The following is a 14,297-nucleotide window of genomic DNA, read 5'->3' as shown; positions in this document are numbered from 1 at the left end:
CAGCATAGGGTAGTGCAGAACTGCTGGGTCTCAGATCAAGACCCCTGGGATGCCAGAGGGAAATGTGAATGTATTCTGGGACTATTCATTCACTCATTGTGCTAGGATTTAAGGAGACTATTTTTTTTCCAGGTATTGTGTTAGATGCAGAGCCCTTGGTGGAAAAACAAAAAGCTTCACGCCCAAGTCCCCATGGGATATTCAGTTTAGTGAGGGAGGCAGACACTAATCAAATACTTATGTTTTGCTGTATAGTTATAACTACAATAACTGCAATGACAGGGGAGCCTGTCCTAGATTTGCTGCAGAAATGGGTCAGGGGAGACTTCGCCAAGGAGGCAGTATTTGAGCGGAGTTTGACAGCGGGCCGCAACCGCACAGGGGTCTATTTCCTTCTCGAGCCTTGCTCCTGCAGCCAGGTCTATTGCAGGTGGCACAGAAGCTTTTTCAGCTACCCAGCATGCATTGAAAGGAGTGGAGCTTTGAGCATCACATTTTTGCAGAGGTTTTATGGCCCTCCTCTTATGCTCCAAGGCTTATTTTTTGTTTTGTTTTGTTTTGTTTTGAGTTTCTTTCTTTCATGAAGAGAGAAGAGAACGTGGGAAAGGGAGAGAAAGGTATTCTCGGCAGGGCCTCACAGGGCACGCCTCCCCAGCCTTCCCACCCAGCACATGTGTGGCCGCTCAGCACATACAAGTCAACTCAGGCGCCCAACCCTGGTCACCCCTGAGGCCTCTAGCACCCCCCCCCATTCCCCCCGCAGCTGGTCTGCCTGAGTTCTTCATGCAGGGAGTTGGGAGGTTTTAATATGCATAAGGTCCCTTGGTCTTCTTAGCAGCTGGTGTGTGCCAGGCCAATTCCAGACTCTCATGGATCTGGGCAGCAGTTCTTGTGAACTTCTGAGCCTTTGCTGAGAACCCGCATTCCTCTTGATGGAAAGAACTCATTGGCCATCTCTGCTGTGTCCTAGTGCCACCTTCCGACAGTACCTTATTCCTCACACCGGACCTGGACCCAGCCTTAGGGATGCCTGCTCTCTGGCTACATAGGATAGCTGGACAGTATTTCCCAGCTGAAAACACAGCCCTCTTCCCTCTCACCCCATCCCTAGAAAGTTTTAATTTTATAGAGACTGAAATAATTAGATCTCCATATACCAACGCAATTTCCCTAATCAGCCAGAAGTTCCAGCTGTTTCTGCTGGTCTTTGGGCATTCAATTTAATAATTAGCCTTCAGGCCAGCAGGTGGCGTGGTGGTTAAGGTGCTGGACTCCTATATGGCTGACCATGGTTTGAGTCCTGGACCTGGTGACTTGCTTTCTCACTTTCCCTCTCTCTGTCTTTCTCTGGTGAGCGTGCATGCCCTGTAGCCAATTTTTAAAAAATGATAATAATGATAAATAAAATGAAATAAAAACCATCTTTAAAAGCAAAAAAATAATTGGTTTGCAGAATTGAAAAAAATCCTCCTTTCCTGGACTTCCTTTGCCCTGCCCCAGTACCCCAGTTTCTAAGGAAACATCACAGGCCCCTGGAAATCCCTTTAAATGAGGAAATGTGGATTCTCGAGGTCTGTGTGCAGCTGGCAAAGGGAAGCGCTTCAGAAAAGCGGCTCTGTAAAGTTGGTGCTGGCACGTTCTCTCTTCTGCTAGAAACGGGCCCCAGAACCCTGCCAAGAAAGCCAACCACACATCTCTATTTCTAAGACATATTAGGCAGACTAAATATTGGTAGATCACGTGAGCCACACAGGACTGGATTCCGATCATGGTTTTGCTGATTTCTAGCGGTAAGACTTGGGCAAGTTTTCTGATTCTTGTAGGCCTAGTGCTCCTTCCTTCAGACTGAAGGCACAGAGGTTGGGCATCAGAGGGACTTTCACGAAGAAGTGCCTGGCACGTGGTGAATACACTGGATACTACTACTAGTATTGTAAGGGTAGTATGTGTATATGTGTATATATATATATGTATATATATATATGTGAGTGTGTATATATACGTGTATGTATATACGTATATATGTGTGTATATATGTATGTATATTTCTAATTCTATTCAGAGCTAAACAAATAATGTATAAATAATAAGAGCTATTGTGGGACCAGCAGTTAGCGTAATGGCTATGTCGCTGGACTCCGATGTAGTCGATCACGGTTCGAGTCCTGGACCCGGTGGCTTAAAACTCACGCTGGGCACGTGTGCGTGCGTGCTCAAGATCCCGAGAGGAGAATGGAGGAGAAGGGATTGCGGCATGGCCATCCCCCCTGGGGAGTGATTTCTCGCTTTCTGTCTCTGTCTCTGTCTGTCTGGCGAGCGCACGTGCCCTATGGCAAAAACCTCTCAAAAAAAAAAGAGCTATTATATAATATTTACTATATTATTAATATAGCAACATTTGTATATTAGTCATAATATACAAATAATAAAATTAAATAATATCAATATTTTATTGAATATTACAACATGACCATTATAGAACATCTAAATAATGTAATAAGAATCAAATAAATATGTAAATAATGATAGATTTTATTATTATTTATGAGTTTATTTCTTGAGATGATTAGTATTATTTGTATGTTTATCTGTTTAAATCCTTGTGACCTGTGTGTGAGTCTGTGTAAGCCTCTGTGCCAGAGGTTGGCGAGCTGTCCTAGAGTGCGGGGCGGGAAGTGTGGAGTGTCATGCCATGCAGCCCGTCCGCTCTCTGCTCTGCTGCTGGAGCCTGGAAGCAGCGACAGGTTATATGCACACAAGCTGATGAGCCTGGCTATGTCCCAGTGAGGTTGTATTTTCAAAATAACAGGCTGTGTGTGGGATTCTACCTGCAGGCCCTGTTTTGCCAGCCCTGAGCTATATCCCTTTTCCCTGGCACAGTGGCCCACATGGCCCTGAATAGGTCTCACCTGGATAACTCAACATTGCCAAAACATACCCAGCAGGCAGCAGAACCCACGGAAGCAAGGCTCAGCCAAGGAGGTAGTTTCTTGGGAAGATGCACTGATTTCTCCTGCTCTCCCAAGAGCAGGTCTTCAGCCAGGCATCAGGAGGGTAGAATCAGAGTGGTGGGACAATGGGTTCTTAGAAACAGGTATGGGGTGGAGGCACCCCAGCAGCACCTCCCTTCACCCCCAAAGCAGCTCTGGCCAGAAGCTGTTTCCCATGCCACCTTCTGACAGTATGTTACTCCTCACTCCAGACCTGGGCCCAGCCTTAGGGACGGCTGCTCTCCGGCTACACAGGGTACTTGGATTGTATTTCCCAGCTGAAAACACAGCCCTCTTTCCTCTCACCCCGTCCCCAGAAAGTTTTAATTTTATAGAGACTGAAATAATCAGGTCTCATGTGTATATTTTCTTTCAAAGAGTTGCCACTGCATGCTTTGAATTCAATGTCCTGTCTTGTATACTTGGTGGAAAAATAATATCAATACACCTTGAAATTTCCCTGGAGTTCTGCTTCCCTTTTTGACTGGGTCTAGCTAAAGTTTGGAGCAAACTCAAAAGAGCCTCGTTGGCTTCCGCACACCCTGTTATCTCTGGCGGGCTCAGATGCACGGCTCTGAGAAGGCTGTGGTCCCTCTGCTCTCCCTGGCCTTGAATCTGAGAGTCTGAGAATTTCTTTGGAGTACACACAGCCGCATCCTTTTGACAGACAGTGCAAATTAAAAGATCCGGTGCGGCCCAGGAACTGGGGACCCAAACTTGCCCCTTGGGTTTTCATTTACAGTTAGGCACTGCAGACACAATTATTGCTGACAGGGAAGCGGAGTCTGGTGGCAGCGTGCATGTGACACAAGGCTCATGCCAGCCCGTAATTGGGAGGATTATTTTTAATCAGAACATACCCTACAGCCCAAACATTAGAAATCTCCTGTAAGGCCAAGACAGGAAATTAAACACACCAACAATGAGACTCCAAGGGGGGTGGCGTGCGAGTGTAATATCGTTAGTCTCTCAGAGGTCCCTGGAGCTTGGGTGGAAGTTTACTTCCTCAGGGAGGGAGGCTGGGAGGAACCTGTCTGTGGAGCAGCACAGACACGGCACCTGAGCCTCCGCCGAGTGGGCGAGAGCCCAAGGACATGCAGTGGACGGACTAATGGCCATGTATTGCATTTAAACAACATGGCAAGCCCAGAATAAGCTTTGGAGTAGCAATTGCAATCATGCTTCATCGATAGGGTAAGAACCCATTGGTTGCTTATCTTTGCAAGTCTTAAATAAGCACCTACTGTGTGCCGGGAGCTGTGTCGGCCTCTGATGAAGATCATCAGAGGATGTTTTCTTTCTCGTAAAATTTTGCAAAGTGTGCTAAGACTGTTCATTGAAGATCTGCTGTTGATTCCATAGGTGTAGGTCCCGACTGTTTGGCCTGATAAACATGTATGCATAGCAGGGCCTGGTAATTGCATTGTGTAGTCTTCACATCGACCCTCTAGAGAGAGCATTGTTTTATTCCCAGTCTATAGATAAGAAAACAAAGTCTCAGGGAGGGTGAGCACTTACACAAGTCTAAATAAACAGCAGGGCTGGTGTGGAACCCAAGCCTGCACCTACAACCTGTGTGTCCCCTCTGGAAGCTCGGGCTAAGGCTTCATGGAGCAGACAGACGTTTACGGGGATAACTTAGCCATATGAGCTGGAATCTAACAGTGGGGAAGAGGGAGTTCTTCACTGTACTTGAGGGGGTCAGTTAGGGCTCCCCAAAGACGTGAAGAGCAGGTACACAGTTACCAGGCAGAATCCCCAGCAGAAGAATCAGTCAAGCACAGGCATGGTGGCAGTAAAGAACATTTTGTTTAGACCCCTGGCCCTTCTGCTGTGTTCTTGCTCAACGCAGTCACTTGTATTCGACAGACGTGCGGGGAAGGGAAGACCACCTTTCTGAAGAACACTCACCACAGAGACAGGTTTGGGACATGGGGGCGGGGGCGGAAAGAGACAATATGGGACAAGCAGCTCCTGCACTCGCAGACGTTCTGAGCTGTCCTTGCTGAATGGGATGTTGCTACAAGATGGCAGTGGAGGTGACGCTTTCACCATGGCTCTACTTAAAAACAAGCTGCAAGGGCTAGGAGGTGGCATGGTGTTAAGGCGCTGGACTCCCACATGGCCAACTGCTATTTGAGTCCCAGACCAGGAGGCTTGCTTCTCCACTTTCTCTTTCTCTCTCTCTCTCTTTCTCTCTCTCTCTCTCTCTCTCTCTCTCTCTCTCTGTGGCGAGTGCATGTGCCCAGTAGCAAATTACAAAATAATGATAAATAAAATGAATAATTCTTTTTAAAAAATAAGCTGTGAATTTACAGAAAAGATACATATTTGTTCAGAGTCTAGAGATAGGGTGCCTCTATCCTGCAGTGAATCCAGGGACACGCCGAATCCTTTGTGCAGTAGTCGGTGCCTGCTCTGGTGAATGTCGGGACTTTCATGGTGGCCATTGGTTGGCAGTCCCATGTCATGTGACTGGGAGTCACTGGATTCCCTGGAGGAGTCAGGTCTCTACCTCCGATCCAGGGGCTTCATGCTCGTACACCTGGGCCACCTTTCCCCTCCCCGGCGTGATCAGCGCTGACCTCTGTGCTCTGCCATCAGCACATCTCCCATCACAGCCCCCGGGTGGGACTGATTACGGATCCCTGTGCAACCTGTGGTCGTGGCCTCAGGGCCCTTTCTAAGCCGGTTAGCTCCAGGCACCTGAATGAGGTCAGGCTGGCACAATGCTGGCAGAGAGTGCTCCCAGTCACAGTCACGCATGTGGTCAAGGTATGGTTTGCTGGGACCAGCAGTTAGTGTAGTGGCTATGTCGCTGGACTCCCATGCCCATGTAGTCGACCGCAGTTTGAGTCCCAGACCTGGTGGCTTAAAAAAACTCACGCCGGGCGCGTGTGCGTGTGTGCCCAGGATCCCAAGAGGAGAATGAAGGAGAAGGGATTGTGGCGTGGCCATCCCCCCCTAGGGGGTGATTTCTCACTTTTTGTCTCTCTATCTCTCTCTGTCTGTCTGGCGAGCGCACGCGCCCTATAGCAAAAACCTCTCAAAAAAAAAAAAAGATATGGTTTGCTTACATAACTCAGAGTGGCTGAGAAGCCCTGAGCTAGGCAAGGTGCCACCCTGGGAGACAGCACTGGACACGTGCCTTCTTTGTAAACAGCAGAGGGAAAGAAACCCACTCAAACTAGTCCAAGACATGGGGGTATTTCTTTTTCTTTTTTTTTGGAGAGGTTTTTGTTTTGGGAGTCCAGCGACATAGCCATTACGCCAACTGCTGGTTCTCTATGGGGGTATTTCTTACACAGCGCAGGAGTGAGTCTCAGCACAAGATGCAGGACAGATGCCAGTCCCAGGAGGGACCAGCATCTTGAACCACTCTGCAGTCAAGCAGCAGGGCAGTGCCCACCCTGCACCTTCCCCCTCCCCAAATGGCCTTTCCACTGTCCTGTTCATCCCTCTGTTCTTTGTGTTGGTCCCAAACCTGCCTCTCCTATTCTTTCCTGCATGTGTGGCAGAGAACAGTGACCCACAATTACTGAGTTCTCAGTTCTAGAAACCAAAGAAACTTTGAGTGCCTTGCAATTCCTGGGAGGAAACTGAACTTAGATCAGCTGAGGTTTCATCCTGCACTAGGCAGTGCTTCCTAATGGAGCTTCCACGTGGTTTCTGAGACCGAACTGGACAGAGAAGGGCAGGGGGAGGTGAGTAGTTACCCAGGGTGTGTCTAAAATTAGCAATCGGGTGACGAAGCCCAGCTTTGCTCCCTCCCTTCCTGCCTTCCATCTTTCCCTCCTTGGGGAGATATTTATTGAGTGCATTCCATGTCCATGGTGTTGTGATCAGAGCCACATTAATTTGATTGACACGAACGTCAATAAAATAATTCTTAATTCAGAGGCCAGCAGGTGGCATGGTGGTTAAGGCACTGGATTCCCACATAGCCAACTGCGATTTAAGTCTCAGATCTGGCAGCTTGAAAACCATACCAGGAATGTGTGCGTGTGTGTCCAAAATCCCAAGAGGAGAATAGAGAAGGGATTGAGGTGTGGCCATCACCCTTAGAAGTGTGGTTTCTCACTTTCCCTCTCTTAGTTTCTCTCCTGGAAGTGCACGTGCACTATGAAAAAACAAACAAACAAACAAACCTAAAAATCAAATTCTTGGGCCAGCAGGTAGGTAGCATGGTGATTAAGGCACTGGACTCCCACATGGTCGATAGTGGTTCAAATCCCTGGACCCGGTGACCCGAAACTCACTCCAGGCACATGTGTGTGCAGGCCTAAACTCCCAAGAGGAGAATGGAGGAGAAGGGATTGTGGCATGGCCACCCCCCATAGGGGGTGATGTTTCACTTTCTGTCTCTCTCAGTCTCTCCAATGAGCACAAGCACCGTATAGCAAAAATCTCTTAAAAAAATTAATTCATTATAAAGTGAGAGAAGCACAATGTGGTCAAAGGCAAGATAATAGGCTCTTGAGACCACATGGTAGAGTGTTTCCTTAGGAAGTGCCAGTGCATGGCAGGTAACGAGGTGTTAGATCAGCCCCAGTCCAGAGCCCAGCCTGCAGAACATCCCCGTGGCAGGCGGGAGTAAAGTGAGGCCCAGAACTGGAAGGTCCAGGGAGCTGGACCACAAGGAATCGGGGCAGGGAGATGTGACCCTTCACTAATAAATACTAGACTTTTAACCCCTCCCTTTTCCCTTCTAGAACTGGGCCCAGGCGTACGTCATGTGGAATGTCAAATCATGTCACAGGGCAGGCCCTGAATAAAATGCAAAGCTGTTAATACAGGGTGCAAACAATCAAGTAACGTGGTTGCATTCATTGTAGGAGCTTGCTCTGCCTTCTCTGGAGAGGACAGTGGATGCAAGCCTAGAGACAGAAGGAGATGCACTGACCCGCCCGGGGAGATCCATGGGGCAGCCTGCAGAGCCCCAGGAGGCAGAAACGCTGCAGTGGCCAGCCCTATTTAGAAAGTCAGACTCAGAGACTAAAACTCCATACAGCTGCCTGGGGTCACTGACACTAGTGTTTTGGAAGTAATCGGTTTGCTATTTCGTGCATCCGTGGGGACAGAGTGCAGAGGTGAAGGTAGCTAATGCATGAAGCGAGCACTCGCCCACGTCCTGCCTGACTTTGCTCCGACGTCCTTTCGCGTTTCCTTCACTTGGAGCTCTGGAGCACCAGCGTAGTCTCAGTAAGAAGAAAATTCCACTCAGTTCCACTGGGGCCCAAGATTCTCCCTGGCCACAAATTGCTCTTCAGGTTGCTTGCAAGCCTAATTGCAAACTGAGGACAATCTTAGTCTTAAAAACAAACAAACAAACAAACAAACACAAACTCACAAAAGCACAAACCCCTCCATCAGTTCTCTGGAACCCTAGTGAGTACCTGGGTCTCTCTTGCTGTCTGGTAGCCTTCTAATTGACCACATCCATTCTCACCCGGTCACAATAGTTCTCAGCCTGTGTTTGTTTTCATAACACCATCCATGCAACGGGTTGACAGACTCTTATTACTGGAAAGAAGGGAAAAGGGAGGGGTTAAAAATTGATTTCAACTGCAGGTTGGATTAAATATGGACATGAAAGTGTAGGCATAGGGCTGACGTGGAGATGAAGTAAATGGTATACCCTGGGCACCAGGTGTAGGAGCGCCACAGAGGGCCTCTTGCACAGCGAAAACCTCCTTCTGGAATGAAGGGCGATGTCCTTTTTTTGTGCAGTAACTCTTCGGGGAATGAGGAATCACTTGTTAGGTTACCCACTGTCGTGAGCAGCTGCCGAGTGGCGGGCACTGAGACAGATGATACGGCTACAGAGCTGAGGGAACATTACCCCCGCCGGCCAGGGATGCGCAGCGGGGAAGGTGATGATCACAATGGGTCTGAAAGCATGGGAGAGCCTGGTCATGACAGAAGAGTATGAACAGCCACGGGTCCCACTACCCCAGGCCTCCACCCCAACTCACGCACACGATTAGTCCAGTTGGAAGGGTAGCGAAAGCTGCAGAGGGCACCCTTGGTTGACCTTGAAGAAAGCTCCAAACTGGGCACATTGAAAGGCAGATGAAAGGCAGTTCAGGAGGAGAGAGGGATGCCATCTGAGGGCTCGAGGGGTGACCGTGCCTTGTCTCTCTAAGCAGTTCACTGAAAGTAGACCGTAGAGTGTATGAGTGTGTCAGAGGGTGGAGGAGTGGCCAAAGGAAGGGCTGAGGTTGAGAAGGACAAACCTGGCGACAGTTCCTGTCTTTATTTTTGATAAGAGTAGGGCCAGCCAGTGGCATGGCAGTTAGGGTGACTGGATCCCGCATGGCCCACTGAACAGTTTGAATCCTATACCTAGCTGTTTGAAAAATGTGCTGTGTGCATTTTTCAAATACTGTGTGTGTGTGCCCAGAATTCTGAAAGGAGAATGGAGGAGAAGAGATTGTGGTGTGGCCATTCCCTGTAGGGGGTGCTTTCTCACTTTCCCCCTCTCTTTTTCTGTCTCTCTGACAAGCGCACACACTAGCAAATTTTTGTTTGTTTGTTTCAAACATTTGACTTTTGATACAGAGCCTGGAATATGCTAAGGGTGCAATAAAACTTACTACTATTATTATTATAATTCAGATAGTCATCCAGGTGAGGCACACTATGAGTTTACAGAAGAGAACCATCAAGTTTGACTATTCATAGCTGTTATAACTCTTCTTTCCAGATCAAGTTCTACTTTTTATTTTTAAATCAGCTCCAAGCTAGTACTGTGATCAAGAAGTTAAGAGAGCTGGATCCCACATGACTGACCATGCGATTCAAATCCCAGCCCCAGTAGCTTGAAAAAACACTCCAGGTGCACGTGTGGGCCCAAAATTCAGACAGGATGGAGAATTGGAGGAGAAAGAATTAAGGCACGACAACACCCCACTCAGGGGTGCTTTCTTCCTCTTCTCTCTCTCTCTCTCTCTCTCCCTCTCTCTCTCTGACAAATGAACATAGCCTCTGAGGGAAAGAAAAAAAATCTCAGCGCCATAGCCACTTCCTGGGTAGCACTCTCCCAACCTCCCTGACCAAGGTCTGTCTTCCCCACTGGACTGCAGGCACCCAGAGGACAGTGCCTGGCATTAAAATAAGAACAAGAGAAAGACGAGATGGTTTCAGTAATAACAAGCTTTTAAACAGCATTCACTTTGTGTCAGACATAACATCATTTCCATTACTGATATGAACTTTCAATACACACCTTTGCTCATTCAGGCACAGGCACTGGGCTTATTTCCATTTTAGAGATGAGGAAATTGAGACAAAGAGTGGCGAAGTGACTTGGTCACAGTCTGTGGAACCAAGGATGACTGGAAAGATGGATGGATAGATGGGAGACAGAGAGATGGATGAATGCATCATTTCATGAGACTGATTGTTTTTAGCCGTTAAAAGAAGTTGAAGAGATGGGAGCCGGCAGGTGGTATAGTGGTTGGGGGCGCTAGACTCCCACATGGCTGACCGTGGTTTGAGACCTGGACCTGGTGGCTTGCTTTCTCACTTTCTCTCTCTCTTCGTCTCTCTCTGGTAAATTAATAATAATAATAATAAACAAAGTAAATAAAATAATTCCTTTTTTAAAAAAGAAGTCAAAGAGATCAAAATACAAAACAAAAGGTTATTGAGGGGTGAACACTGTTACCAGCATCCCCACCACTTCATAGCGAGGTATATTCTTACACCTCCCTTCCAATATTTTGAAACCACTTGATATTCCCAGATGTTCTAACTTATCAACATCAGTGGACTCTCAGACTGTGAAGATGTGATGAGTGTGTGTAGTTTATTACATTATTACATTGAGAAAAGGGACATGTTTCCGAACATATCTGCAAATGATGTTTAAAATTAAGCTCTGAAATTTGCAAATTGCCTTGAGCTTGGGTGTAAATTGCATTGCTACTTTATAAGAGTAATTCAGGAAGCACTGGCTCCAGATTCCAGAACCCTGCAATCAACCCTCATAGGTACAGGAAATCATGAAGTTCCTTCAGGTCTATTAGTAAATCTTGATTTTTCTGGTTGGAGATGACCTCTCCTGCAACTCATGGAATTATATGAAACTTTAACAGCCATTTTCAGTTCAGCTGATACTTGGTTTATTCAAATATTCATGAACATTAATCTCTGCTTTTGATTGGGAGAGGAAATGTTTGTGAAATGTATTACTGGTGGGACATCTCTCACAATTGTACTTGTTCAAAACGAAGTAGTTCCAGCTTTGAACTTTATCACGTGACTGAGTTTTACAGACTTGCCGTTCTGGCTCAGCAGGTGGTGTGGAGGTTAAGGTGGCTAGATCCTACATGGCCCACTGGGCATGTGTGCATGCATGTCCAAAATCCCTAGAGGAGAAGGGTTGCAGCATGACCATCCTCCCTGGAGGTGATTTCTCATCTCCAGCTCCCCTCTCTGTCTGTCTCTGATGAGCACACATAGCCACATAGCCTACAGCAAAAACTTAAAAAATAATAATAATAAGAGTCCTGCAGTCCTAGAGTTGAAAGGAAATTTAGAGTTTATTTAATCCAACTGAATTGCATGCAGGAAATCCACAAGAAAATTTCTGAAATGTCAACCTCCAATCTTTCCTTGAACACATTCTGTAACAGGGAGCTCACTGTGTGAGAGTACAGTAGAGCATGTTGAAACTTAGCGCCCAATCAACCAGCTTCAAATCTGGGCTGTGCTATGTACACGTGCATGCTTAGTGAAACTTTTTCAAGCTATCGGAGCCTCAGTTTCCTCCTCAGAAATAGAGAAAATAATATTACTGTCTTAATAGAGTGTGAAAAGTTTTAATGAAAATATGTTGAACAACTTAATCATTTTCATCATTGCCATCACCATCCTTGCAATTAAGCTCACAGTATAGTCAGAGTGTATTGTAGAGCTTAACCAGTACTACCATGACAAGGAAGGTGCAGACACAGCTCAAGAATACACTTACTGAGACCCACTACAGTGGCACACTTCAAAGATACCATGCTCTGTAGGATGGGGCCACATGGGAAGCCTGGGCTGATTCCTGTTCTAACCTAAAGCCTGGACTGGGTGGTGCATTGTGATCCTGGCTGGGAAACTGAGGCAGGATCATGAAACAGTGAGATTCTGTCTTTAAAAGATCCTTGATATTGGGACCAGCAGCTGGCGTAATAGTTATGTTGCTGGACTCCCATGTGGTCAACCATGGTTTGAGTCCAGGACCTGGTGGCTTAAAACTCATGCCAGGTGCATTTGTATGTGTGCCCAAAATCCAGGGTGGGTAATGGAGGAGAAGGGATTGTGGCATGGCCATTCCCCCTTGGGGATATTTCTTGCTTTCTGTTCCCCAGCAAACACATGTACCCTATAGCAAACAAACAAACAAACAAAACAAAAAACAAAACCTCTCAATAAACATATCCTTGATATTGAAATCTTCTCCTCTTTCTTTCCTTAGGAAACTGCTCAAAGAACTCATGCAACTGGAACCTACAGCTTCCTCGATCGGACTCAGCACACAGTAAGTGCATTCTGTATTGAACGTTCACTACATGAATACATCCATTCTTCCATCAGGGTCTCTGAAAAGCTCTCTTCGCAGGCCTGAAGTTTCTGCAGACACTTTGCTGCATGGGTCATTCTTTTCTTCACTGGATAAGAAATGGGTAGAGGGTTTGCTAGGGAGAACCACCTTCTCTATCCCCAACCCCATCTCTCTGGTGAATGTGGGAAATGCGTGAGGCTGTTAGTGGGCTGACCACACCATAAGTAGCTAGGGGTTCAAACAAAATGTGCTTTTGTTTTCCATCAGTTCCTTAAGGATATCTTCATCTGGAAACATTGTGTCTCCCTCCTCCAGTCACATAAGCCTGCAATGGACACAGATCCGTTAGTGAGGCCGGGGTTTCTTAAGGCATTTAAGCACAATTCAGTTTGCTCCTTTTGAGTTGGGATACATGACTACTATATAAAAATTACTGCAGAAAGAAAAAAAGAGTAGTTCTGTACTTTAAGATGCTGGGGTACAGTGTAGAAATTCCATTTGTTTTTAGCAAGTAAGCACTTTTCCGCCGTCTGCGCGCAAGGACTTGATTTTTGGTGAAGCTAGCAGTATTTTGTCCAATTTCCCCGAGCGTTTTTTTTTTTTTTTTCATGTATATAGTAACATTTGGGGTAGCACCTCCATGAAGTCTCTGCCATCAGCTCTGCAATAGTTCCACTGAGAAGCAACTTGTTTTATATGAATAAATCTGTAATAATTTAGCAACAAATACCAACATTTTATAAGGCTAACTTAAGGAAATATTTATTTTCCAAGATGTCGCTTCCTTCATAGGTCTCAGAATTGCTAAGCATATTTTACTTCTGAGAGGAATGGAGTATAATTTGATACAGCAGATATCGTCCCTTGTCATAAAGAAGCAGGTAGAATTGGGGGGCCAGGGGACTCAAGGCCTAAAGAGCGTGATCAAAGGGATTTCTTTTACCCTCAGTGGTATTGCACAACTGCCCTTACTGCTAAGGAATTTGCATATGAGTATGGAAAGAAGGGGGAGGAGGAGACAGAAAGAAATAAAAAGAGGGTGTATTAGCTGTTAGCTACATCAGAATGACTTAGTGTAACCCTGATCAGCTAAAGCTTGTATCACACAGGAGATTAGACTCAGGGCTTTTGTTCCGAATAATAAAGGAAATTCCATCTCTAATTCCCTACATGCCACATCTATCTTTTTATGCCTTTGAAGTTCAGGCTACAGCATTTCCTGAAAACTGCAAGGTTCTGTAAGTAAAAAGGAGGGGGCTGTTTAGCCTGAAATCTGTTCAAGTCTATTTGGTGTAGTTAAATATGCTTGATACTTTATTTTTTCCTCTTTCAAGAAGGTTTTTCCAGATGCCTTTGCTTGTGGGGCAGCCAGGGGAGGGAGGGAGGTAAGAAGGTTTCAAGGATAGGTTTTACAAAAATGTACTTTGATATTGTTTATGACCCTCCCACTCCTTTGCCTTCTGAACACGATACAAATTTGCTGCTTCTCAGAAAGAAATTCTTGTTCCAACCCTGCACTGGGGCTGACACTGCTAACCTAGGGGAGCCTCTGGTCCCCGAGATAATTAGTACAGTGTTGTAAGGGAGCACATGTTAATTTGTCCATGGATATGGTATTTCTATATCTACAACTGCAGTCTAAAGAGGAAAGAAATATTAATTTGCTGCTCTAAACCAGCAAGCAGACATGATCTTTTTTTTTTTTTTTTTTTTAATGAAAAAGGAAGAAATTTTTAAAGGCTTTGCTTGGG

The 14,297-nt window shown here is 46.1% G+C and overlaps 1 protein-coding gene across 1 annotated transcript in view; it reads left to right on the top strand.

Moving 5' to 3' along the window:
• Positions 1–14,297, top strand: part of RBFOX1 (RNA binding fox-1 homolog 1) — a 1,649,671-nt gene that overhangs the window by 276,055 nt on the left and 1,359,319 nt on the right. The window contains exon 2 of the mRNA XM_027773019.1: positions 12,460–12,522. Within this exon, the coding sequence (XP_027628820.1) occupies positions 12,460–12,522 (63 nt within the window). The remainder of the gene's footprint in view (positions 1–12,459; positions 12,523–14,297) is intronic.

The sequence above is a fragment of the Tupaia chinensis genome, unplaced genomic scaffold, assembly GCF_000334495.1.
Source record: "Tupaia chinensis unplaced genomic scaffold, TupChi_1.0 Scaffold000042_1, whole genome shotgun sequence".
In the NCBI taxonomy this organism is placed as follows: Eukaryota; Metazoa; Chordata; class Mammalia; order Scandentia; family Tupaiidae; genus Tupaia; species Tupaia belangeri.
This window is presented reverse-complemented; position numbering and strand designations above follow the sequence as displayed.